This window comes from Falco punctatus (assembly GCF_963210335.1).
Source record: "Falco punctatus genome assembly, chromosome: 2".
Taxonomy (NCBI): domain Eukaryota; kingdom Metazoa; phylum Chordata; class Aves; order Falconiformes; family Falconidae; genus Falco; species Falco punctatus.
This window is the reverse complement of record NC_137581.1, coordinates 112558856-112586629: the sequence shown is the minus strand read 5'-3', so window position 1 is coordinate 112586629 and position 27774 is coordinate 112558856. Positions and strand designations below refer to the sequence as shown.

At 37.6% G+C, this 27774-nt stretch overlaps 1 protein-coding gene across 3 annotated transcripts in view; it reads right to left on the bottom strand.

Annotated features, from left to right (window-relative positions):
• Positions 1 to 584: 584 nt before the first annotated feature.
• CADM2 (cell adhesion molecule 2) overlaps positions 585 to 27774 on the bottom strand; it is a 689497-nt gene continuing 662307 nt past the window's right edge. For all 3 annotated transcript variants that reach the window (XM_080376574.1, XM_080376575.1, XM_080376573.1), the window contains 2 exons: positions 12682 to 12807; positions 585 to 11067 (listed from right to left, as the gene is read on the bottom strand). In XM_080376574.1, coding sequence (XP_080232700.1) covers positions 10949 to 11067; positions 12682 to 12807 — 245 coding nt within the window. In that variant the 3' untranslated portion in view covers positions 585 to 10948. The remainder of the gene's footprint in view (positions 11068 to 12681; positions 12808 to 27774) is intronic.

Here is a 27774-nt window from a genome sequence, read left to right as displayed (position 1 = left end):
CTCTGAGTAGAAAGTGCATTTTCAATCTAAACTTTTTACATAAACATAGGGGAAATAAGAAAATAGGTAAATAAATGACAACGCTTCATTGCAGACACACTCTTCCATGGGGAATGGATGAGAAAATAAATATGGCAGCTCTTAGTCACGTTGCTTACTGCTGTTATGGAAGGTGATCTCATACTGCATTAGTAAGTACAATATAATGATGTACGTTTAACTGGATCTCATCATGGTATATGCACTTTTGTCTCTGAGGTTAGGATGTTAGGATTAGATGCTCCAGAAAGAATCAAAACGCACTTGGAAAACTTACAGAATTGTACAAAATATTTTATTTGTCCTGAGACAGTGTTACAGATCTGCTAATAAGTTAGAATTAATTGACTTTATTTGATTTCATAAAATCATTTGGAATAAGAGATATATTTTAATGAAACTTGTAGTTGCAAAAGCTGCTATGAAATCCTTTGTACAGCTCTGTACCGAGGCCAGAAGAATGGGCTAGAATCATTGTTTAAAACTTAGGTAACAAATTTGGGATTTTACAGATTTCTTTGTATTTGACTAGTCTTCTGTATGTAGTATTTGACTAGTCTTCTGTATGTAGAAAGTGTATTGAAATGTCCGAATATAGAATTAATGGGAACTGGGGAGAGTCAACTGGAACAACTTGTAGTTACCTGCCAAGAAACCGTGAACTTTAGTAAAAGGTAATTCCGGCAGGGGGGAGATCGCGACCACCGACTCATATACCACCTACCCAAATCGTACCCCAGACCCATTTCTGGACCTTTCTAACCTTTACTGCGCAGAACCGAATATGGGAGGAGAGTATGTTAATGAATTTCGGGAAATATTATGATTATGTGTGAATACTTAATGAATATGCATGAATAAGTTCTATATATGGTGTATGATTTTGAAACTTGGTGGGTGTTGATCGTGAGAGGACTCACTCACGCACCTGGCCATCAATAAAGAAGTGTCTGCTTATCTGCATCACATTGGTGTCGATAAGTTCTTCATTCCGAGATTTCGGTGACAACAGGGTTGGCTAATGTTCTGATACCAGACTAAAAAAAGCCCTTGCAAAAGGTCTGTTTCCCATTTCAGTTACTTGACTTTCTATCTAATTTCATCTGTCAACGTCCAAATTCTATTTTTTTTTTGCTTCTTCTTTTTACTTTCTTTGTATCTTATAAATTTCCAGCTCTCCAGAAGTTAAATAAACTCAAAGCCCTTAAAATGGAAAGTGCTGTCTGTTTGCCAGGTGTTGGCATCAGTGTTTTGGAGAACGTTTCTTGCTGTTCAGTAGCTCTGTGACTCTGCGGATTGGACCAGTTCCTTCTTTCACCCCTTTCAGGTGAAGCTCTAGAAGTGAATACAGACTGAAAAGAGTAACAGGCTCCCTTTTGGTCCTACACCTACAGAAGGACAAACCTGCCTGCCATGCTTCTGGTATGCGCACAGCTTTGCCTCCTCTCTCCACTCCCTCCCCCTTCCATCCAGCCAGCTGGCGTAACTCAGAGGATGTACTCCCCCACAATCCACCAAGCAGGGATGGTTACTATCCTTACCAGCTGACATTAGTGCTAATTTCCTGTAAGTTGCCACAGAATAAAGAAGAGGCCTCTTTCTAAAAAACCTTTCCGGCTTGCTTAAAAACACTCTCTGTCTTCTTTTCTTCCTGCATGCAGCTTGCAGAATCAATAAGGCCCTAGCCTCTTAGCCTTGAGCAGCAGAGAAGCTATTGCTACGAACTCAGCAGGAGCAAGAGCTACGGCAAGTAAGCAGCCCAGAGCTAATCAAAAGTGCCCTCCCATGGCTCAGTATGTTGCCAAGTGCTTGAAGCAGAACCAGAAGGCAATGTACTATGACTTTTCCGTCAAGCAAGGAGTCATCTTCATTATCCCCACTTGATTATCTCTGAATATCACTAATTGCACTTACCTTTACCTTACACTTACCAACGGAGCTTGGCCAAGTGTTGCTCTATAACAGTACTTTTGAAAAAGTGTGTGTATCTTCATATAGGTGCCTGATGGCTATTAAAAAGGGTAAGTAGACTCTCTTTCACATCAGTGTATAATGAGAGTCTGGTACAGTGACTGTATTCAACAAAATTATTCTCAGTATTCAATGACATTTCAAGCAGCCTTTACGGTTTAAAAGAAGTCGTGTTTGTTTCCCCTTAGAGTATTCATATCGGGAAAAAGAAAACCAAACAGAAAAAAAACAATCAAATCTAACCAAACCAAACCAATTCTATTTAAATACCCAGACAAAAAGGGACTTTTGTCTTTATTGCTACAGAGGGTGGGGAGAAGGGCAGGTATTTTGTTGGCTGTTGATGAAAGAGATCGCTTACTGGCATTTATAGAATTAGGACTCTTTTCTTTAAAAGGAATCATGTGAGGGACATAGCAGGTTAGGGTGATCACTGTAAGAATCTACTATCGGCCATGGAAAGGCACAGAGCAAAGTGCGGTGATCTTTAGAGGAACTTTTGGCTGATGAAGGCAAACAGGACAGTACTCGAAGACTGATACAGCTTAAATGCAGAAAACTATAAATCCAATGGTGAATTGTATAATTTTCTGGACTGTGTTGTTTTTCTTGGGTACACTGTAGATTTCCAGCAGGCTTTGCCCGAAACCATGGGCATAGGACTTTTGAGGCTCACGTAGAAATCTGCATTGTTGCTGTATTTAAAATATATGTTACTGGACATTAAAAACTGCTTAAGGGGACATATTTTGGTTTAGTGAAAAGAAGTAAGATAAGAACAAATCTGCTGAATCTAACAGGGTTGTACATTCATCAAACGTATGCTTGGTTAAGACAATAGGAAAGCTCTGCCATCAGAGATGCGCAACTGCACTGGGATATCCTCTGCATGGAGGTACCAAACCCTATTTGTGTCTCTCTCTGTGATCAGGACTTTTCTTTTTCAAAAACATGGACCCTTTAAGAATTTCCTCTTCCCTGTGACATTTGCCTCTCTCCCATTGAGACCAGTGGCCTTCTTGCCCTTTATAACATCAATTCAGGCATGGTAAGTGGTGCAGAAAACCTTGCATGAATTCTCTAGCTCCTTCAAGAGGGCTAAGCCACCATGTAAGTCCCAAAGGCTTAAATGCTTTCTCAGCACTCGACCTCTCCATAAGGATTAATTTCTCCTACAGTGAGGACAGCATCCAAAAGTCATTACTTTGTCAGTCAGAAGAAACTATAAAGCAATACACAGTAAATGGTACATAAACAGGAAATAAAATAAAATAATTTATAATTATCAGTAAAATACCAGTGTCTTACAGATTATTTTCTTGGATATCTGTTAAAAATCTCAGAATCAATATTTAGCGAAGTAAATGATTATAACAATTCCACTAGAAACAGCAAAATCTGTTCAGTGAACAGTCTGTGTATACAGCCACTGGTCTAAATCAACTCCACTGCCAAGCGGGCAAGCACCAGGAAATATATTAAATGAATAGACAATTCAGAAATGTCCAACAGATAACTAAAATTGAAATTTTATTTTTTTCAATAATATTCATCAGACAATTTTCTGACAAGACTTCTCTGAAAGATGAAGTGCAAATGGGAACCCTGTAAGAATGTTTAAAGAATTGTACATGACATTTTTTAAGCGCCACTAAGTACACATTGAATACTTTGTAAGTATATAGGCATAGCAACATGCAAGTGTCATGTACCTAATATTACAATATGCATTTTGTCTGCTTAAAGTTATTAATGAGGAAATTAAATGAAGTAAATGTGTCTCATCATCAGTGCAATATGTTTAATTCCCATGAATTTTGTTTACAGATTAGTGGTGGTATTTCTGAACCATTCGCATATATCCTTCCCAAGGCCATAAAGTGCCAGTGTACAAGCAGAGTACACTGGAGCTCCTAGGAGAATACACTTACACTGACCATGAATAGATGAAGTTGTTATAGACCCTTCACTAATTACGCCTTATTACTTATTCTAGGAAACTTCCTGCTGAACTGAAGGTTTTTTGTAGTTATAAAATATCTAGGCTAAAAGTAAAGGATGCACAAGGATTGCTTTATAATTCTGTTGGAAAAGAGCTAAATAGCAACTCAAACATGTGCATTAAGGACTTGAGCCTTGTTCTTTTGAAATCAATAGGCGTATTGTACTCAACTTTTATGGAAGCAGGACATATATGAATCCAGTAATCTATGAGTTCACTCTCTTGGCTCACTGTTTAGGCAGAAGCAGATGATTGTAGGTCATATTTGCATATTTCTATGGAAGCTATATAGGGGTATAAGCAAATCTGCTTTCACTGAAAAAGGACATGTGCAACTGCATATTTACTAACATTAATCAATATGCATAGAACGGAGAGAAGGAGGAAGTGATAAAGAATTCAGTCCAGCAATTAAAGATTTTCCTCCTCTTCATAATCAACGTGAACAGTTGATGATCATCACTATTATTTTCTTTACAAGTTATTACATTAAAACCCCTCCTTCTGAACCTATTATGAAAACCCTTCAATGATTTCATTGTAGAATAAGACTAAGAAAATGAATATGTTTAGAAGAAAATAGCATCAGTGATTTTCAGCACTATGCATAAGGGCAGGGTAAGGCTGTCTGTAGTTTGTGCTGAAATGTGAGATCAGAGCTCACACATGGAACACTGCTGGCTTGTGCTAAAGTGCTAAAGTGCTGACCCCAACAGGCTTGGCTTTGCACCTGAAATCTTAAAAAGAAAAAGAAAAAAAAGAAAAAAAAAAGAAATGAAAATCCTTGAACTTTTCTTTAATAGGAACACAGACTGCTCCTTTTAGAGGACTTTTTTTCTCCCCTACCTCCTTTCCAATTAGATTGCTGCTTTAGCCCAGCAGAGAATAAATGACTTTAGACACAGAACATGGAGGGCAGATCTATAGTAAACACAGAAGCCATGAAGAATATATATATGGTTTTTTTGCCATCTACTGAGAGACTCTGGAAGCCCCTAGTACTGTAGAGTCATCATGTTGGCTCCACATCTTCTTCCATCTGGTTCTGAGTACATTAAACGTTGCTGCAGAAAATTAACATGGCTTGCCAACAAGATGATTCCTAGATGCTGGAAGAATTCCCTTAAGGGCTGCTGGAAGCGCACAAAGCTTGGAGCATCCTGAGGATGTGGAGTGATGCAGAAGTGTGCTGTTAAACCATGTTTGTACCCTTATTTCCTCCTGAGTTAAAACAAGTGCGGAGTGCTGGGTTAGATTCATCGATAGCAAGCAGGAACTGCCAGCTTTTGTTAACTCCAAGTAGACAACTCCCATTTGCTTTAGAGTTATGAAGTCCACTCTGAAAAACCATGTAGGAAGTCCTACTCTCGATTAAGAGTTTCTACTCTGCTGACATCAAAGGCTGCTCTATCCATTTAATATTCTTTTATTGTTTGCAGTAGTCTTTCCCTGTCCCACATGCATTGACTGTTTTTAATGTAAACATGCTCTGGCAATATTATGTTTAAATAAGTAAGAGACATCAGAATATCTCAACAGTATTGGTATTGCATATTTAATTCAAAAGCTTGCATGTGCTTATAAAAGTTTCTCTCCAAACCTGCATGTCTTACTGGAAAGGTTTGTGTTTCAGTTGGATAGCACATCATTATCTAGTGCTGACTAAATATTGATGTGTTATAGCAGTTTATTTTTAAGCCGTTTGGGATGAATCCCCAGCCAGTGTAAATTGGCCCACATTTAAGGCAATAGAGTGAAGCTGATTTATACCAGCTGAGGCTGTGTCCTTATGCCTTGTTAAAAGCTTAAACTATTCCTAAATTAGTAAAGAACAGGGCAAGAATTATGAACGCAGGCAATTTTTTTTCTATATTTAACAGAAAAAAACCCCAGTGACCTCAAGACTAGACCAAAGATTCAGTAATATTTAAAATGTATACAAACATCTCATAGCTAGTATTTAGACTAAGAGGTAGATGTCATATTCTACGAACAGTACAGTGTGGAATGATGCTAATGGCAGTTGCTAAATACATCCTGTTACACAGGAACAAAGGAGGGTCATAGCAATGGCAACCACAAGGTTTATGCTATTCTTTTCTTCTTTTGCTATTCTGTTTTATCTATCTTTTGGTGCATTCCTTCTGGAAGGGTAGGATGGAAAAGTGGCGAGAAGTAAAAAGATCAGTAATACAAAACTTCACGTTTACAAAATGTTAGCTTTATCATTAAAAGCATCCTTTGTACTTTGATGGAAGCATTTTGTACTTACAATTTAAGATTACCTGGCATTACTGAGCAAGTAGTGGAAATTCCAGGTGAGGTGATTCAGCAAAATAGGGGTCAGAAGAATGCAGCGCTCTCTCTCTCTCTCTTTCTCTGTTGTTCATGCTAAAAATACCGGGGCATATGGCAGCATATTTCAGCATCTTAACATACTAGGCTCCCTTGAGGACAGAAAAAAAGAGGAAACTTGTGCTGTTGAGCCAGAAATAGATTACAGAACAGTGTTGCCAGACATACAGAGTGCTGGCAGCAAAGCCATTAGTGGAGTCAGTGTCTTACTTTGCCTAAAGGTGTTTCAGTGGTATGTAATGGGCCTCAAAGAAATGGAAAGCAAAGCTAGTGAGAATGAGGAGTGGTATAAGCGTTTTTATAAATTAGTTGTCACTGCAAGTAGAGGAATTACACATATTGCATTAGGATATCCACTGCTTGTATATGTACCTTCCAGCTTTTCCTTGTGACTGTTAGGGATCATCCCCCTGCTTGAAATAATCAAAATGCATATTATAATTACACGGTTTTCCAATATCCATACACAGCAAGTACAAGATACTTACATGTAAGTACACTGTATTTACCTATATTTTTGCATAGTTTTTAGTGTGTACTTTGTGCCACTTAATAAAAAGCATTACTCGTTATTTTTGTTGTTGTTTGTTTTTCTCTGTTAGACAGCTTATTCAATTGAAGTTGAAGTAGCTGGATTTTTGGTATGTTCATCACAGATTAACCAGTTCCTAGGAGTGTAGAGATTAGACACTTGGAGGAGTCTGGGTAAGCGGTGTGGGAAGCTGCAGTGTGAACATGAAGTTTTCAATCACCTCCTTAATTAAGAAATGCAATATTAGATTTACGGTGCTAATTTAATAAACTTACCTTTAATTTGAATGGAATTGTAAAGGTAAGAACTCCATTTTCCTTTTGGTAACACTTTACAATAAGTGGCACTAAATTACACTATAACTGCTATGTTACAGGGAATTACATGTAACTACACTGTAACTGTTGAAATAGCTACTGTACATGTGCGTACATGGTAACTTCAGTGCTGTTACAATCATGAATTACATAATTACAGATGATTCTGTCCTTTCTTTTCATTGAAATAGTTATATATATATATTATACTGTAATGAAAACACACAAGATGTTAACTTTCATGTCTTTTTTAGAAAAGTTGGTTTTCTTCATGTACTCCTTTACAGAGGGAGTCTCAGTGCAAGACGAACCATCCTTAAATAACGTGGAAACTTTTTAGAGTGTTTTAGCTTAAGTTCTGAGCCTCAAGTTAAACATCAGGTTCCTTACACTGTTTCTTGGTTTGTCAGATGACACTAAAAGAGTGGGATGATGTACCCCTTGTCTTCTGATGCACCGCTTTCTTGTTCAAATCATGAGAATGTCCTTGAAGCATTAAAAAAAACCCCAAAACCTACATCAGAAAGTTTAAAAATAATCAGCAATCGACACTGTAAACAGTACACTGGCAGAAACTAGCTACCTGGCCTTGAGAAAACTACTCCGCAAGTGCATGTGGGAGAGGATGTCACAGACATTTTAGTGAGGGCGGTTCCCATTCAGAGCCTCGATTTTACACACCATAATAAAAGCGGTATTTCAGAATGGGATCTTGGACAAAGAGAACGGAGGACTGGCTTTTAGCCTACTGAATGTCATTAGTGCTGAGCCATGGCTCTGCCTACAAAAAAAGAGGGATGCCTTTTTACACCTAGTGTAGTAATTTAAACCCGTGAAGCGCAGACAGGCCTGCAAAGTGCTACCCAGGTAGAACGCTAGGTGTGGGGTTTTTCACACCTGCTTTGCACAGATGCAAGGGACATCACCAGGTGCAAGGTAACGGAAGATCAACTGCATTAAAAACAAGCACATGTGAGAAGTTTTAATTGAAAACCAATGAAATAACCTGTTTTAGGTGTACAAGTTGTATCTCTTGCAAAGTTTAAGTGCTGTTTCTACGCCACTGGAGAAAATGGTTTGAAATGGTTACCCCAAGGGCAATCCTGCTTTTGAAGGTCCTACCTGACCTTGGTTGGGTAATGGTTCAAGTAACAACCCTACAGTTCAAGCAAGCTGGAGTTCAGAAGAGTGAAAAAGGCATAAACACCCTGTCGGTGGAGAATTCCACTTGAGCAAGTAAGGCCCTCATCCAGGGAAGCACTTACTTTTAAGCATATGAATAGCGCCTTACAGTTCAATGGAAATCCTCTGAAGCCTGAAGCTGAGCATATGCTGAGTTGAACTGGGCCCCAGGTCTTGAAATAAAACCTTGTCATATGCCATACTCTACTGTAGCTAATGTAACTTGCTGTTGTGACAAGAACCCATATTTTTGGTATTAAACTGAATGACTTCCTTTGCCAGCCTTTTTTTACATGTGTATGTTTTGAAAGACATGAATATCTTGTAAACCTATACTAGTTTTCAATGTGTCTAGTAGCACCTACCTGGTTCTCTCAAACTACCATATTATATTAACATATTATTGCATTTTTCCACAGATGGGTATGGAGTGAACTGTAAAAACAAGCATGCAATCACATCAATGCAGACTTATTTCTTTAAAATGTCATACTGTATATGATTTATTATGTTAACACTCAACCACATCATATTATTTATGTCTGTATATTTTGAAAAAAAGTGCTGCTTTGATTGATGTCACCCTTTTTTCTTAGAAATTAACAAGATAAATGTCTCAAGAAAAACAATTAAAATACTCTAATATTGTCCTTAAAAGGATTATACTCTTCTGATAAATAATCTGACACAGCACCTTTATCTTCCATTTTACCATACTACATGATGTCATATTCCAAACTCTCCCTTCCCCACACAAAAATAAAATCCCAGGAGAAAGTCCTTTACAGCAGACCATCATGCTTTTAGGCTTCACAAGTACAGCAACCAGAGAGAAATACTCTTTTGTCAAAGGTGCAGAAGGTAGGAGCAAGAGAAGCTCCAACTAGACTAACTTGCATTCCCCATTGCAGAATCGTTTCCAAGAGCTGTTACGGCAACCTTTTTATTTCATTGGAAGAGGAAATAAGCCGAAGGGCTTACAGTGTTTTGTTGTCATATTTAAGAGCATGTGATTTTTCAGCTGTCAATTACACAAAAAATTTAGAAATAATCCAGAGACTTTCACTGTGGAGCTAAAAGCATGGCAGGAATTCTCTATCATTCACGGTGACATAAGTTTGTACCTCACAAAATGCATAGACAGGAATTTAATATAAAGAATTAGTCCATTTACTGTATACACAAAACATATATCTTTTGTTTTAACACTTCTATTTTTTTCTTTTTTTTTTTTTTCTTTTTTCTTTTTTTTTGGCAAACCAACATAGAGAAGCAGCTCTGGAACTGCCAAATTAAAATTTGATAATTTTAGCAACTCAATAGTACTTTTTAAGGATAGTAATCAAATGTGGTTGTAATTTAAAACCTGAGGCTGTGCACTGGTTGTTAGCTTAAAACTACCTTTCCATATAACATTGTGCTTCCATTGTATAACAAAGAAAAAATTAACAAGAACTAGAAAAGTTTGCTGCTGAACAGTGCTAGGACATACAGACAAAAAATACTAATACATGTTATCTACTCAGAATACTGATTTGAGTCATATCTAAAGGGATATAATGGACATTAGAAAATGCTTACTTGTGACTGACTTAGCTACTGCCAAAAAAGTTAAATATGTATCAAATAATGTTTAATTGAATTTATTATATGCACTATATACAGATACTAAAATGCCTTGCAGTTGTGCCCCATGAACACTTCAAATTTGAGTAGGCAGGTGAGTTCATGTGAAGCAAATAAATTATAAAAACAGAAATTACTCAGAAAGTTCTCTAATCTTTGCGATCCCAAAAAGCAATAAAAGGGCAGGACAAATTTATTTCAAATGAAGCACTATTATCTAACTTTGCAGAATCTGTATAGCTATTCAGCATGTTTTTACCATTGAAACATGGCACTGTTGTCAAGGTACCATTTAAAACATAACAAATCAAAGCAAAACAAAACAAAAAATTCAGTGGACTGAATTCAGTTTTCTTCCACCGAATCCAAGCATACAGGAAACTCTACTAAAAACGTTTCAAATTGTGTTTCCTAGGGCATATGTTTCAAAACCAAGTTACTTTTTGAATTATAGATAGACATGTATAAAACATTCTTTGTAAACCTCTAATCTTAGACAACATTTTATGTAAGTAAATTAGGTCCTTACCTAATAGTATTTGTTATGAATATTGTTCTATGACACACTAGAAGGGACATGATAAAATAAAACTGAAAAAGAAAGCTGCGTAACATTTAAAAATGTAGAAAACTTGGATTAAGATGATGATTAACATTGTTAAGGCTGTATATTCAAGCACTGTATGTTAAGAGAGCAGTGGATATGAATTTTAGGCAATAAGAAATGTCCTGCTTTAAGCATGATACTGTAATTATAGAATGATGATGTCAACAGCTGATTGTTGGCATAAACTGGCTACTTATAGCAGGTATGCAAGTTAATAAAGATAGCAGAAGATGGCAGAAATGAATTCTGAGAAATGATAGCCAGTTTTCTCCAGCAGTCAGCCTGATAAGTAAAACTCCAAGATTCTAGCTCTGCATCTAAATGAAATACTCTTTTTTCTCCTCTGCATTGACTTGGCTGCCTTCTGCATTGATAATGGCTGTGTCGGCATCAGGTGCATCTTCAGCTCCTTTTGCTTCATTTGTTAAATATGTTCCTATAGGAATCAGTGCAACAGAAAAAAAAAAAAGAAAAAAAAAAAAGGAAAGATTAGGGATTTTTAACTTTACAGTGCATTACAGGAAGTACATTTCTAACAATGCTCCAATTGCTTGCTGAATAGACAAATATTTTTACACAGTTTCAGTATATATCATAAAGGTATGCTCAACTTTCTAATTTGCCTAAAAAATATTTATAGTATGAATACTGATAATGCACATACACAAATTCAAGTATATCCACAATAAATTAAGGAAATCTTCTAATAAAAACCTGCTTTATCTAACTGTAGTAATATGCAATATATTTTGCAATTATAAAATAAGTGATAAAATCTTGGTTATTTCATGGAACAGCTACCCACGGGAAATAAACCAACTCTGAACACTTAGATATTCATAAACAGCTGGTTTTTTTTAAATGGCCACTGATTATTTTTGTATTTCTATTTTTTCTTGATCATATCTATATTTTAATTTTACAGAACTGTATCATAGTCACTTCCAAGAATTAAAAAATTGAGATAGTCTTATTAACTGAACCCACTCACATGATACTATCACAGATATTTTTATGCTGAGGAGAGGAACAAAAAGAATTGTGTGCAACAGTCAGTTTTCCCATTGGGAAAAGCATTATTTATGTTGCCAAAAGATGTATAACTGTTCATTCAGGAAAGTAAAACAAAAAGGACACACTTTCACTGGCTCACAAAAAAAATAAAATTGTTCCCCCCCCGCCCCCAGTACAATCAAATTAAAAATATGTTTTTATCAGCTTATGTGTGCTAGCCATATGATTATTGTATCTAAAATGAGATTTAATGAGTTGATACCAACACTAACTTGCTCTTCAGGTTTTTCTGGTGTGTTTTTTTTTTTTTTTTTTGAGCGGTTCAGGTAGGGAATCAATCAAGTTTTAACAATAGGTAGGTCTACAAGCCATTTGGAGGTCAAATCTCAAGAAATTATTTTGGATTTAACTAGGTCAAAATAGGATCATAAAGAAGCTTAGTTAGAAGTCCGTGTCACTCCATCCCTGTTATCTCTAATGGCAGGGGGGACTGAAAATGGAGTAAATTCTTAAGGTGAAATCTCTGAATAAATTAAAGCTTGGCCTAGGAAAGAACCCCTTATTCCAGTGGAATCATTGGTAAAAGAGTCACTCATCTGAAAATTCACCACTGGCTTCTAATATCACCGCTTATATACATACTTAAAGCATCAGCACAATTTATTAAAATGAAAAATCTTGTTCACTTAATATAGATACATATGCTGGTGAATTGATATACTAGTTAAAACTATGAGATTATGTAATGAAGTGTCTACAGCTACGTGCCAAAAGCAAGGGGCAATCTTACCTCTTAGTCTCTAAATCACTGACTTTTGAGATGACCTTGGGCACGTGGCTAGACATCCTTTGCCTTAGCCAGTCCACTGGAAAAGTGGGTAAAATTCACAGGGACTTCACTTGCAACTAGACTGGGAACCCAGCTTTCTCGGCCAAAACATTTAGCAGGTGGGGGAAGGTGAAAGGGCACAGCACTCCCAGATGAAATTATGCCTCACTTCCAAAAGTTACCGAACTTCCACTTAATCTGTCCTACCTTTATGTCTTGCCAGGTATCGACCAAGGAGAATTATAGAACATAGTGTTACAAAGACAACTACAGCCACTATTCCTCCTATAAGAGCATGGTCGGGTCCAGTCTGTCCAGCCAAAGCATTTGGATCTAGAGGGAGAAACAAAAAGCAAAAGTCGTCCTACACAGACAAAAATTGACAGGAAAACTCACAATACCAAGTTTTATACCAATCATTCTGAAAATAGGGCATTTCCCTCTTTAATATTCAGCATGGTTATTCCCACTTTTACTACCAGTATCTTATCAACAACATAGTGCTGCTTGTATTCCCAGATTGTTAAAGCCCTGAGGACATCAGGGTTATGAAAAATATTACCTTATTCTTCTTTGGCAGAGGTTATTAAATGGGAAAGGTTTCTGGTTTTGTCCTCATCATTTTACAATTGAAAACCTAGCCATAGCTATTTATAGAAAGAAAAACAAGGAACTGAGAATTGGGGATCAGATAGCATCAGCAGAATAGTGTCTGCATAATACATAATTTATAGAATTGATTCTCAGTGGGTAACCCTTATATATTCTCTTCCTCTCGTTCCTGTCCTATTGCACCAGAAATAAAAAGGCAGATAAAGTGCAGCCATGCCAAGTTCCTCTGCACACGGCTGAGTCTGCATGAATTTGGTCAGATAAAGGTATCAGGCAACCTGGAAGAACATCATTCAGTCTCAAGCATCAGTTTGTGAATTCACTATGAATACTCAATTAACACCCAACGTTAGCAGGCTGTAATAGACATAATAATGTATTAGCAGGTTCATTTTACTAACTGCAGAGCGCTAGGAATACTGCTGGATTTGAAGCTTTCTGTGCTGGTCATTTGCCTGTTCTGTTGCCTGGTACTTCACAAAAGTTGCAAAGAGGCAAACATGGGAAATGGCACTACTTAGGGGTGAGTAATTCTTTGGAGCTTTTGAACAATGAACCAGCAACCTGTGACTGTTGACTCACCTGAAATATGCAAAAGAAGGTAAAAATTCAATCTAAGGATCATGGTAAGATTTCTATTTTAATGAAAAAGCCTCTGCTATGAAGTAATAGTAATTCTCTGAAGATGCTATTAGCATGTACTGTATGTTGCAGTCAGTCTACTCTCACTGCTTCAAGGGCATTTCCCTTGTAGGAGCTGTTTATATTCTACAAATAGTTTGCAAACAACTTCTTTGCTTTGCTAAAGGGAAAGGCAGGAAAAATATTTACACGGAAAAGAGGGCAAGTCTGTAAAGATGATAGAAGGACCTCTGATAATGCCAAGGAGGTGTGATTCCATGATACCATAATTACATTCTGCTGACCAGGATCATCATATAAGAGTAAGATGTATAGATATATCTACACATATACAAGTGTACAAAACTATAATGTTATATAGATGAAATAAAAGAATTGTGTTTTCCCCTCCTTTTGTAAACTGTCAGGCATACAGAAACTACACTTTTAGGTTTGTTGGAGCACAGAGTGGCACGACCACTGTTGCAGTTCTGCTCTTAACAGTCACTGAAGCCATCAGGCATGGCTTTGTCACTTATTGCTGGCTTTCTGAGCTCCCTGTCTTTTTATTCTGGCTGCTAAGAGGACTTTGGGGAAGCTGGCCACAGCACTTCTGTGAACATGATGGCAAATACTAGGTATGGGCCTCAAAAAAGCTAGAAACACCTTATAAAGTGAGCTGTGCCTGACCCTCCTCTGTCTCCATGAACCTCCTGGCATGATGCTACTGCTGGTGGCACTACGTCGAGCACAAAGAATCAGTCCAAGGGGACATTGTCTCTATTTTGGTGATTTGAATTGACCCCAAGGAGTTCTGTGCACCAGCAGCCTCACAGAGAAAAGCCAGATTGCTGAAGTCTTGCCTCCCCAAAAGCAAGAGCTTGGAGCACGCAGCCACCCCTTCCCACACTTGCAAAGGTTCCCTTTTCCAATGGGAGTAGGAAGGAGGTGACTGCTTGCTTGAGAAAATGTAAGGTGACAGCTTGCTGCAGGATTGTCAGCCTGCTTGAGCCATCTAGCAAATTCCTCCCTTTGTAGTGCCTGTAGCAATGTTGCTGTGAACCTCCTGCCTGCAGCAAAAGGCAGCACCCATCTGGGCACTAAGGAGCACCAATGTCCCCAGGAGCTGCATGTGACCTGCAGGAGATGCTCTTCCCCAACACCGGGCCAGGCGCAGCATGATCGTGTTTTCCCACTAAAAGCTAACTCCTCCTGGAGGTATTTTAAGGGATAATATACTTCCTGATGCAGAGTATAATCCAAAGAGGGGTTAGCACAGTGCTTTATTTAGAGGCATTTTTTGAAAAGCTGATTGCAGTGTACAGCCTCAGCTCAATACCCAGATTTACAACGTATCTCCTCTATGAGCTTTAATAAACATTATAGATAAAAAGTCCTCATAATACACTGAGATGAGTATGCATCTGTGTTTTCATCCCTAGGTGATTTCCTCCATGTCTACTCACTCCCCCTCTGACATACCTGATGTGACTACATGAAGTGACCTAAAGCCAGCAGAAATAAAAGGTTCCCACCTATTAGTGTGGATTAATGAGATTCTACTGCTGCTATAGGTTGAAAACTTTTACTTTTAAAATTAATTTAGGTATTCATTGGAATGCAAAGGTAGTATTCCATTTCTGATGTAATCTCTTAACCTTGGTATCAAAACCAGATTATGTTCATTAGTATTGCTAGACCAGTTTGTCCAGGAAAAAAACTTGAGCGTGACCTATTACCATTATATTACCAGTGAAGAATTGATTTATTAAAAAGAAAAAAGGAAAGGAAGGAGAGGAAGGAAGAGATGGAAAAGAAGGAAGTAAAGAAAGATCCTCAAAAGTGGACAAACATTTTCTTGAGAAACAAGCATTCTTTCATCTCAGAATGAAAATCTGTACAACATAAACAATATCCTGAACAGGAAGTGCACCTCATAGAAATACTCTCCTCATATAAAAATAATGTTAGCATTAAATATAAATATGCTCTACATTATGCATACAGAGTAATGCACTATACTTTTGCCTTTCATGAAATGACCTAAGCCCCATGAGTGAATTATAGATCTGGGGCCATCTATCATCAAATAAATAATTACTATGTCAAAATGTGCCTGAACAGTATCTGAAAGATAGAAATACAGGGGTTTGGAATTTTGTTTTTTAGCTATTTATACAGTGAACTTGTATAATTATCCAAGTGTTCTGGGCATTTGTATTAGAAACTCTCATTAAAGTACCTGAAAGTGCTAAGTGTGTATTTGGGCACTGACCACTCCACAGTTTGCTTTCCAAAAAACAGAACAGTATTCAGATTATTTGTTGAATCCTATTATAAGCTTCATGGGCTTTACCAGGTAAGAACTACCCTGTCACACACATAACTCCAGCAAATGAAATCTTAGGTATGCAACTGTGCAATAAATACTTATAATCCAGCTGTTTCCATTAAAAAAAAATATAGATTACTCTGTTCCTGTTTTAAATGTAGACTGGTTTTTTTACTGCATGAGCACAGCTACAGTAGTCATGGCCTGAAACAGTGAAATTAAAATTTTGTAAGCAGACTAGAACTTCTTCGAAGATCGGGGTTTTTTTTCTCTTTATTTCATCCTTTGATGAGACTAAGGAAAACTTATAGCAAGATAATGACACAAAAGCTCATAATTCTCTTTTGTTTGTTTTTGTCCCCAATTTAGGAAGCCTCTTCGAAATACTGATTGCTGATGCCGTGAAGCTGCACCCATTTTGAACTTCTGGGTTTTGCCCATTACTGTTTGTTCAGAAACTTGCAGAATTAACACACTTAAAATGATAAGAAGAAAAAAATGTATCAAACATTAAGAAACGAAACACAACAGATAAATCTTAGATGTGTTTAATAAATAGGTATGTGTTTTTTATGACCTGCTGACAAAGTTTCAGCGTAGAATATTTTTATATGAATTCACCCGTTAGTTAAGCAGAGAAATTCTGGAACAGTTTTTCATGCTTTTGCATAAAGTATATGTTAATTATTCATCTAATTTCATTTTCTTGTGCATAAGTTTCCTCCTTATTTATGCATAGTTGACTTGACTGAGCAGGCTGCAGGAAAGGGTCAGATAACCCTTCCTTGAGCAAAGGGAACAAACACATTTCTGAATGCTGAAATGGCATATTTTTGGGAATATATGCTCAAGTAGCTCCCTCTGTTGCAGAACGTCGCTAACATGTATTTTTGGCTCAGATTATGAAGTTTTAAAAAAATCACTCTGAGCGTGAGAGGTACCCAGGTTTGAGGCATGCAAAATAACAATTTGTTTTGACCATTTCTGATAAAAGAAAAATAGGAAATAAAGTTCTTAATTTGTTGTGGAGCTTAAATAGCATTCACAAAATGAAGATGTATTATGCAGATGTATTATTCATAAAGTACTGTTCCTTAAGGCTGGGAAAAAACCAGGGATGTCCCACTTCTCAGAGAAGTGCACAAAACACCAGCCTACAGTCACTTTTACTGATTTAATGAATAATCAATTGCTGAGGCAAAGTAGAACCGCTCCAGTAAGGGAGCCTGGGGCACGGCTCCATGTTGTAATTTATGTGGAAGAAAAACCTCTTCCAGTGACTCATGCTTCTTTCCCCATATTCAGAGACCACAGGTGATAACTGTCCAACTTGCCAATACTTTGTAGATTTGCAAATCAATTGTTTGAAGGGCCTGGTTCAAAATCAGATTGGTAAATCAATGAGCATTTCAGGGTGGGGAAACCCAAAAAGCACAAAAATTAAATAAATTGCTCTGCCATATTTGAAGGGTTGTTGAACTGTTGCAGATGAGGGCAGAGTGAAAATGTGTGGTGGGCTCCCACCCCACTCTCCCAGACAGAGTGAGTATCTCTGGAGAAAATCTAGCAAGGAACGAAAGGAACCACAAATCATGAGGCATCTAAACCTGTACGACTTTTAAGTGCCCTAGCCAGAGGAGACCAAACAACTATGGGAAGCAAGTAGTTCTGGATTTTGTTAAGTCCACCAGTGAATGTAAGTTAAATTAGAAATGTTACCCATTGAAATTTCTCAGCATTTCAAATTAATTTCCTAAGGAGGGATAGCTTGTGTGATCATGATTTCTCACTCTGTCCAAATTACTCATGGATTCATTACCACAAACTTCAAGAGACAGTATATACCTCAAGATTATTGTTTTCCTATAATTGGCCTGAGAGGACAAGTTGCTGCAAGATCTCAGACCTTATTAGATATCAGAAAAACTTGTAGGAAGGATTCCTTTAGAAAAACCCTAGCAGAGACATGAGCTTCAGTCAAAATCTGTGCCCAAGAATCAAGTTTTCATTAGAGGTTACTCGTCATTGCAAGTACTTTGCTGTCCAATATGGCACAGATCCTGCTGGAAGCTTTTCATGTGGTTAGGTGGCATTTATAACATCCGAGCCCTTCCAACCTCACCTTCTTCCCCTTTCTCCCATACTCACTCTTCCTGCTTCTCCTTGTCTCATAACGGGTCAGCTCACACTGCAGTATTTGCACAACTCCGTTAAAAAGGCAGTCAGCCATGAGGCACTATCTCATCGGAAATCAGAAAAGATTTCTCTCTACAGCTTATGGAACGAACTTGGTTTTAAAAATGTGTTTAGGCTAATATAATTTGTCAGATTTAACCATAGGGTCCATATCTTTTGTTAACTGTTCCACAAATGTAACATTTGGAAAAAAATTAAAACCTAAAAAAAAAAAAATAAAAAAATACACCAACCAACCACCAAGCAAAAACCTCAATCATTTGGTCTAGCAGCAGTAGGAAAAAAGAGTAAAATAAGAATTACTCACAATATGGATAGGAGGTAGGACTGAAGTGATAGCTGACAAGGTATTTGCTTTAGGAAAAGTGGCAGTAGTGCTGTCTGTGATAAATGCTGGGAAGTAGAATTTATCCATTTTAGCATCTTAATTTGGCCACCCCCGAGTTCAATTTCCCTTGCCTGGCCTGGAGTGCTGAAACAGGTACTTTTAATCTGCCTTTGTAATATACTGCTAACCACTAAAATACATGTATGTGAAACTTGTGAAAGTATTGTTAAGGGGGAAAAGAAAGTTTCTGCACCTTCATTTAAATTGCAAAGAGTAGCTGCCCAAAGGGGCTGGTTGTGACATTCATTGAAAATGTGTTTTATTATTAACCAATTCTGATCTTAAAATATGTGACAAGCTTCTTTTTCCTTCAGTGCCTGAAGCAAAGAAGAACAAAACAGTGTACTAATATACAGCATATATAAACCGCTATTTTAATAGTAGAACATCATCAACCATAGAGAAGACAGGCAGAAAGTTTACTTGTAAACCTTCAAAAGAATTGATAGCCTTTTCTTCCCGTGTTACTGCAGTAGCGCATTTGGCCCATTTTGCCTCTAAGTGTTTTTTTTTCACAGTGCTTACTGAATTATATATACATTCCCATTAAGAAGAGCTGACATCCCAGAAGGATAGAAGTCCCACACTAATGTTTCAGCAGCTGAACCTACAGCTCCTTTTGAAGAGTTCATGTTGTTCTCGTGAATCTAAGACTTCTTTCAGTGGAGAGAAAAACCCAAATGTCTTTTGATGTGTATTTGTATGTAGGTGGCCCCTGTCAAAGGTAAATAAAAGCATTACCCATACTTATTTATTTTGTAAATGCATTTTTTGCAATGCTAATAAGAGAGCTGTATACCTACAATGTTAAGATGCACAGTATAACTATTTTTCAGGGCCCTTAGAGCCTTGTTCCAGATTTTGTGCCTTGTGTCATTGACACAGGTTTTTTTAATGGTGTTTTTTTTCTTTTCTTTCACCCTACCCCCACCTCCCCGTAATGCTGCTTTAAAAGCTCCAGTTTCCTAAGGGAACAGTTCCTCTAATTAGAGCACATAAAAGACTTTCCTTATTGACAACATTATGTTTTTGTCTGTCAATAAAATCATTAATCGCTTCAGACTTTGTCTTAAGAAAAAAAGAACTAAAATCTGCAAATTTTTGCCTTCTTCCTGTTCCTTGTAGAGGATAATTAGTTCAGGGTTTGGAGAAATACTTGTAGCCTGTCCAGCTATAACTTCTGACTGCTGAAACAGGAGGCTGTAGGGAATGAGACAACCGGCACACATGACTGTAGAATTTCCCTTTAAGTTTCTCCCTGAATGAGTTGACCGTGGGCTGCAGCAACCGGCAGGTGATGCCTTCACTCTGATTCCAGCATTTTAGGGTTTGTCTTGTGAAGTTCCAGAATGCTCAGTGCTTTCATTGCAGAAAATAAAAGAAAGCAGATTGAAGTTTGGAAAGTTCAGCCTATTAGATACTCAAAATATTATTAATAATAATAATAAAAAAACAAACAACCCAACATCAAAAAACAAAAACCCAGCCCTACCTAGGAAATCCAGAAATCAAGATGCATGACTTCCTACTTCGTGAGAAAAAACACATTTCCTATTTGTTATCTTTCTTCTGACGATTTTCCATCCATAAATATAAGAGGATCCCTGCTCTTCTTGGTTTTCTTCATCAAAAAAAGGACAGACCAGCTGGAGTAGGTGTGTGTGTGCACACAACTCCTTTTCCTGTCATCAGAAGTTAATTATCTATATAAATAATGAACCATTCTCTAATTAACACAGAGACTGGAGAAGCCAATGTACTCTTCTGCTCTCTTCCTTGTAGTACCTCATAGTTGTGGCTTTCGGTCACTTCCTACAGATTTTGGTTCGCTAGAGGGAATATGAACATGATGTGGAAGGGAGCAGCACGGGCTCAGCACTTTTCTGGGCACGGGCATCTATTGCTGCCTGCCACCACGGGGGCTGGGGCCAGGCACGCAGGTGGTCTCTGGCAGCCTTATCTGTCACATACCACAAGAAAGCAACACATCACCACAACTACGTATCATGAACTATGGAGAGAGTGCTAGGAGAGTAATGGCTCAAAGCACATAAGAAAGTTATTCTGCTAACCTTAAGGAAATCCCAATAGCTTAACTCTACTAGAAAGTAGTATAAATGATTCCACTGTGATTTTTTTGCCACTTTGTTTTTATGCTATCTATTACACAAACTCCCTCACAGATTGCTTCTCAGACCTAATCAGTACCACTGCAGAGCTCAAATAATAAATACTGCCTCAAGTGAGCAGTGCAAGAAAGACATGCCTTCAGCTGAGAAATAATACGAAACAAACAGAGGTTCGGTGAAATGGAGAAGAGAGAGCCAAAGCTGTTCCCAGTGGCGGAAGCTAAGGAGGAGAAGGCTTTCTCACCAGTAAAGCAGAGCCACAGACATAAAAAGTCAGCTGAGAACATGAATGGTTGTATAAGGATCAGAGAGGCATGAACAGATTCACAGTCACACAAGATACATTGCACTGGGTATGTTCATGAGAGTTTTAAACCCGAGAAGGGCAGCTTTGATTTAATTGAAGAACAGCTCTAATTAAAACTTACTCTGTGATGGAAGAAAACATATTGTTCAAATGAATTCTTTACGCTTGTCATACTAATTTTTTCTTACCAAATCAGATTAGAATAATTGTAAGCCTATTATGACATCAAAACACCCCAGTAAACCAGCCACTTACAGCCAGAATCTGACACCTTATTCACGCTGAATTGCAATTTAATCTGTCGTGGGACTACTCAGTATGAGTAATTGTAACAGAATTTCCACTTTGGCAGTTAATAGCATATTTTATCTGTCAATATATCTCTAGAAGATTAGCCAGGCATACTTGCGGTTAGGGTAACTGATCCAAAAGAGGCTGTTGACTGACCCAGCTCATCTCAGAAACAAAGATGTGAGAGACATTAGCAGAGACAGTCTGTTGTAATGCACAGAGTAATAGAAAAGTAAATTATTAATAGGAAGTTGAGCACTGCTGTTAATATGTAAGGCATCTTTTATAGCTGTTTTAATTTGGGCGTAAAATCTTGTGTAAATTCTTTGGGACAATGGCATTATCCATCAGTGAAGTTTCTGTCCAAGCAATAAAACCCCTTCAATTTGTTTGAATTTTTGCCCATAGTGTAATTGAATGCTATCCATTCTTTTTGCCAACTCTGTACTAATGGAAACAACAATATTTTCCCCATTTAATAATGACATGCTTGATGGAATTCAATATCTTAACCAAATTCTCCTCTGGGAACATTAAGACTTTGTTGTTTTCAGATGCATTAAAGTTAAATACCATCCAGCTATTAGTAAGAGACTGTTTGCTTTTAATGCCATTGATTGGTAATGGATTTGCTAAGAATAAGGTTGGTCTTTGCTTTCCTAAAGGCTTTTTGTATTCACAAAAAAATAAAGCTACACAGGTTTTGGTTTATGGGCCTATTTTTTTTTATCTCAACAGCATGCATTTATTTCCAACAGGACTCATGAACTCTATTGTCAGCACCGCTAGCTGCAATATATCTGGATTCTACCAAGTGGGTCAACTCCGAACCAGTTTGCAACTGACAGATTAATTTCCTACCTTCTCTTGAGACAGCAATGAGAACTGAAAAAATCAGAGGTCCACTGTAATTACTATGTATATTTCAGATTAAATAAATGTGATAAAAGGTTCCATCTGGCTGTTGATCAAACGTGCAGTGGCAGGCTGATTTTCAGTGACATATTATAATATGTCTCTTGTAACAGTCCCTAATGCCATCCTGTAAATTACTTACATTTGGGATTACTTGACTACGGCAGACAGAAATATTACTCACTGTTTAAGTGCTGCCTACTGGGAGTATGGGAGATGCGGTCTAATCTTAAAGTTGTTAAGCAAGGCATTAAGAAATAATGGGGCCATGTTTATTTAACTAAATGCCAATTGTGCTCACGCTATTTGAAGATGGCAAACCCAATTTAATAGTAGTTTGAGCCTGTTTCTGATGCTGGAAAGCTGTAAGAAGTCTAAATGTTGGGGAAACAAGTATAAGTAAGCCATATGCTGGCGCAGTTATTGAGAGGAACTTTAAAAATCAGAAAAGTCCTGCAAAATATGTCAATAGTTTGAAATTATACTCTAACTGCTGAAAAATGAAGGCCTCTCTTGGAACAGAAATTCAGAGATCCAGGACCTTTCATTTAAGAAAAATTTCAACAGCTACCCAAAAAAGAAACAATAGAAATTTCGAGGGAAAAATAGAAAATGATGCTGCCATTTCTCCATTTACTTTACAGCTCCCCTTGCAGTGGTGGTTGTGACATGTGGAGAGTCAAAATTTACTACATTACTGAAGGTCTTTTAAAAACTTATAGTAAGAAAGAAAGGCTGAGGGAAAACGTGCGGGATATGCACAGAGCAACTAATTGTGGTGAGAAGGGCTGTTCTTTCTTATGATTTATAGCTCTTTGATGTTTACAACTCACAGAGCAACAAAAAAATTAATCCAATATTGAAAATACTAGTGCTTATTTTTTAAAAAAACATACTGATCTCCTTCCCAAGCCAGACCATGGATATTTCTGGTTTACTGTGCCACATATGTACTTGCTGTTGAGCACTCATTTTGCCAGGACACTGTTTAAAACAAGGTGCTGCCCAGCAAGGAGAACCTTAGCCCTTTAATTAATTGCTGTAAAGCTTAGCAGAAATCCCTTGTAGCAACAGGACTCTTCAGATTTTAATAGGACAGCATCTCTGTACCTCAGTGGTTAAAACTGGTTTCCTTTTAGTCATCGGTCTGGAAAAAGTTCTTGGAAGCATTCATGACCCTAGGAAACATCTCATGGCATTTTTTTGCTGTAGAGATCTTCTGCTCATCTCATAATTGATCACTCCAACAAGTAACTTTCCAATATTTTCCCTATTCAGTTCTTATTCTGTTTTAACTGCATGAGCTTTTCCATATAATCCCTTCACCCTAAATTGTCTCATTAGCCTACATCACTTGGCATCCACTCCTACTTAACTGAAGTGGTTCATTAAATGACATTTCCTCCTAAAAGGCCTCCAAAAACTTACTCGTCTCTTTAGGAAACACAAAACATGAAAGTAAAAACAGCATTCCAAACAAAGCTGGAATTAACACAACTCTTCCAAATGCCACTGCTGAGCAACCTTTCTTATCTGTCTTTCTTCCCTTCCTTTCTAATAACTCTGTTCCCTTTACATTTTAGCCATCTAAGGGACATGATGCTTCTCTCTGAAGTATTTTGTGTGCTTAAACTGATTAAAAATAAAGATGCACTCCAAAAATTCAGTTCTGATGATTATGACATTCCATTCAGTGCAGAGGCTTTTGTTGGTCAGCAAAATTTTGGTTATGACTAACTATGACTAACTCACTAACTGCTCTAATAGTATCATTCCCAAGATGAAGTTAGTGGATACTACATTCAGCTGAAAAGCAGAGATCATTTCTGAAAGGTTGAGCATATGAAGCCAAATGTGGATATTTCAAGCTTTCTGGTGTTAAAGCCCTTAATTCAGTAAAACAAGTAAGTACACAACAAATGGGACTTAAAACAAGACTAAGTGCTTTTGTTGAGTTCAGACTGGAGTGTTAGATCTCAGCTTTAGTTTAGAAGATGCTGGCTACCAATGGAGACAGAGATAAACTAAAGAAGAGGCTAGGATTCCTTTAGCTGTAAGAAGCAGTGTTCTTAGCCTTTCTTGCCCTCTGCAAATCTTTAGCAAGCTGCTCCTCCTCCTGCGGAGGTGAGATTCATGAATTCAGAGCCCACTGTGACAGTTTCTCTCTGACACCAGCATGTCTGGGTCTGGTGCCAGCAGCAGCGGTGAGCCTGCGGTGCTGGGCAGTGCATAATCAAAGAGTCCCCCTCGCTGGTAGCAGCCTCTCTTCAAAGCGCTGCTCTTGTCACTTGGACCAAGGAGGCAGCATGTGGCCTGTTCCTGCGAAATCTAGTTCAGTGCTTAAGGTGGAAGGGTTTTTTTTACACTTTGCAGTCCAACATTACCATAAAAACGTATGTTTGCTCTGCCTAGTGATGACTTAGCCTGCTCAAGCAACACGTAAGGCCTGGATTTGGTGAGGTGTCCCTCCAGAAGACCATGCTGGTGAAACCCCTTGAGAGAAAGGTTAGTTTTTTCCAAGGATAATCATGGAAAATCAGGTTTAAATGCTTGCCATGCAACAAATACCTGGGGGTGTGCTATGGCAAAGTGTTTTCTTTATCTGTGCCTCAGTTCCCCTATAATAAACTGAGGCCCACAAACAATGCATGATCTTGACTCATAGAATGAGTTACAAAACAATGAATGATTTTGAGATACCGTGGTAGTAGGAGTAAGGCAGGTACTTTGCCTGTCCCTTTACAACGTTCTATATAACAGTATTGGAAAATGTTTTAAATGGACTCACAAAAGTGAGTTTAATTTTTATTCAGCTTTTGTTGGATATTTTTTTTGTTCCTGGAATAAAAAAAACCCCAAACATCTATTATTATGTGTTTGCATAATGAAGAAATTAATGGTTGAATACCTTTATTTCCAAGAGATGAGACTGAACAAGATAGCCTTACACAGCCACATTACTGAAAGCCGTTAACACCAGGTAATTGGTGAAAATAAGAATAACCAGAAATATGGGAATGAGCCAGAAATAGGATGAATCTACTTCCAGATTATGGGAACAGAGAAGTATTAGGAATGTTGTTAAATGTTGAACATTGTTAAACAGGTCGACATCAACCCTTGGGTTCATAAAAACCCTTGAATTTAACAGGAAAAGTTGTTCCATTTTAATAATTTAATCATTGGAGATGTATGTCAGCTGATACAGGAAGGCAGCAGAGAATTTATGTTTAAAAAATGAACAGCTATAGTTTCCTGGCTTCAGTTTACTTTTTCATCCCAGTAATGTCTACTTTCTCACAAGTACTAATAATTTATGAATTACAATTAAACTTAGAAAATTACAGTTAGAACTTCTTCATATTTCGTTACACTAACTTCCTAAAATCTCAGGGGAGCATTTAAAGGTTAGTTCCTTTATCTGTATGTTAATCAAATGCAATAATACAGTTTTGAACTGTGAAATTACATGAAGCACACAAACGCGCATCTAGCTGTCAAAGTTTTGGTGAATAGTATTACAAGGTAATCTTACCATTTTTGTGACAACTGAGCAACAAAAGCAATCACAACAATCATAATAGACCCATAAAATGTTTCTGTTTTAATATAATGTGTGTACAGGTACAGTGATTTCTCTTAATAACTTTAGTAACTGTTCAAGCACAAGAACATGTTAGATATTTCAAGGGCATTTGTGCTTTTCATTGCTGCCATAGGGTATAAGCAGTTAAATCTTCGTGGTGCTGTAAACTAGTATTGTTCCAAAAGTTACCATGGCTTTGTAAATATAAGCCATAATATAATATATTTCACATGTTAAGCATGACGATCCTGGTGAATGATACACAAAAATAAGATAAACCAGCAAATTCACAGCCTGCATACGTCAGCTAGTTAGTGGCTGCCTGCACTGATAAGACAGTAAGGGTCAACAAGGTGGTTGGGGGCTGGAGCTTATAATGTATGAGGAGATGCTGAGAGAATTACATTTTTTCAGTCTTAAGTAGAGAGAGCTAAGGGAGGAAACATTGCTATTTTCAGCTGCTACATGGGAAGGAGAAGAGATGATTGAGCTAGGGTCTTATTAGAGGTGTGCAGAGATGACCGACAATGGACAGAAGCTGGAAAATTGTAAATTCAGACTACATGTTAATAAATTCTTTTTCACCACAAGTATGGTCAAACACTGGAACAACCTATCCAGAGATACTGTGGGTTGTCCATCCTTGGACAAATGTAAAACTCACCTGAGTGAGGCCCTGAGCAACCTGATGTACAGTGACCCTGCCCTAAGCTGGGCTTGGACCAGATGATCTCCAGAGGTCCCTTACTGCTTATACTATTCTACAATTGTAGGAAATGGGTCACAAGCTGACAAAACAAAAAATGCATGGAAAAAAATAAAGAGGTTTTCCAGATTTCTGCATCTTAAAATGAACAGAATTAATAATTAATTGCAATCCAGTAGATGGATGCTAAGATTCTACAATTGCTTTAAGATGTACTCTTCTTTCTATGTTGTCTTATTGCTGCCATCACTATTATATATATACTGTTAAAAATTCACCAGGCTCTTCAATTACTTTTCTCTACCTTCTAGTAATGGACACACTTGAATCAAGGAGCAGAAGTTCACATAAAGCCTTAGAAATTATACCACAGAAAGCAGCTGCACGTTGGCAGAGGAAAACTCTGTGTGATAAAAAGGGCCTTGTCTCGCTCTAATAATTTATTTTTTATTGAAATATTTTTTTTCTTTATCTCAAAAACAGGGTCACAGCAGCCATTCTGAAAAAATAATAATTTTGTACTAGATTATTTCAGATAATGTTTTACAAAGCATTATACATAACAAGAATGTCAAAGGTCAGCAAATTGTTCCAATGGACTTTCCATCAAATTATGTTTACAATTACTGAGAGGTTAGATTTGCAAAGAAATGAGCTGACATTTCAGCATTCTGTGACAATTGCAGTATTTTCAGCCTGAGGATTTCAGTTTTATGGCCAGCTTGAGAAAACTAGTGTAATTCTGTTTTTCTCAGGTACAGCTAGCTTTATTTATAGCAAGGTCAACTCATTTGAAATCTCTTGTATCTCTTTACTCACCAGAGAAATTGTGCAAGTAAAAATCCGGATGGTGGTGTTTCTCTGTAATAGCACCAAGTAAGAACCAGAAACCACAGAAATTGCTTCTCTGCCTGTCAGACTTGATATTCAATGCACAAAACATTCGTAGATAAAAATACACTGCAGCTTATCTCCATGTAATAACAGTGAGCACGCATCTTTCTAAGTACACTGTTGGCCCCAAACACGGTAGGGGCCCTGATGGGACTACCACACGGAAGCCCTCATCTAACAGTCTGACAACTAAATATATGGTCCAAATCTTCTCCACAAACCTGGGGAGATAAAATCCTGCTGCAAAAAGTCTGATCTGAAATTACCCTCTGCCCCCAAGTTCTGTGTGAAAACATTCTGGAGTGCCTCAGCCATCTCTCTTT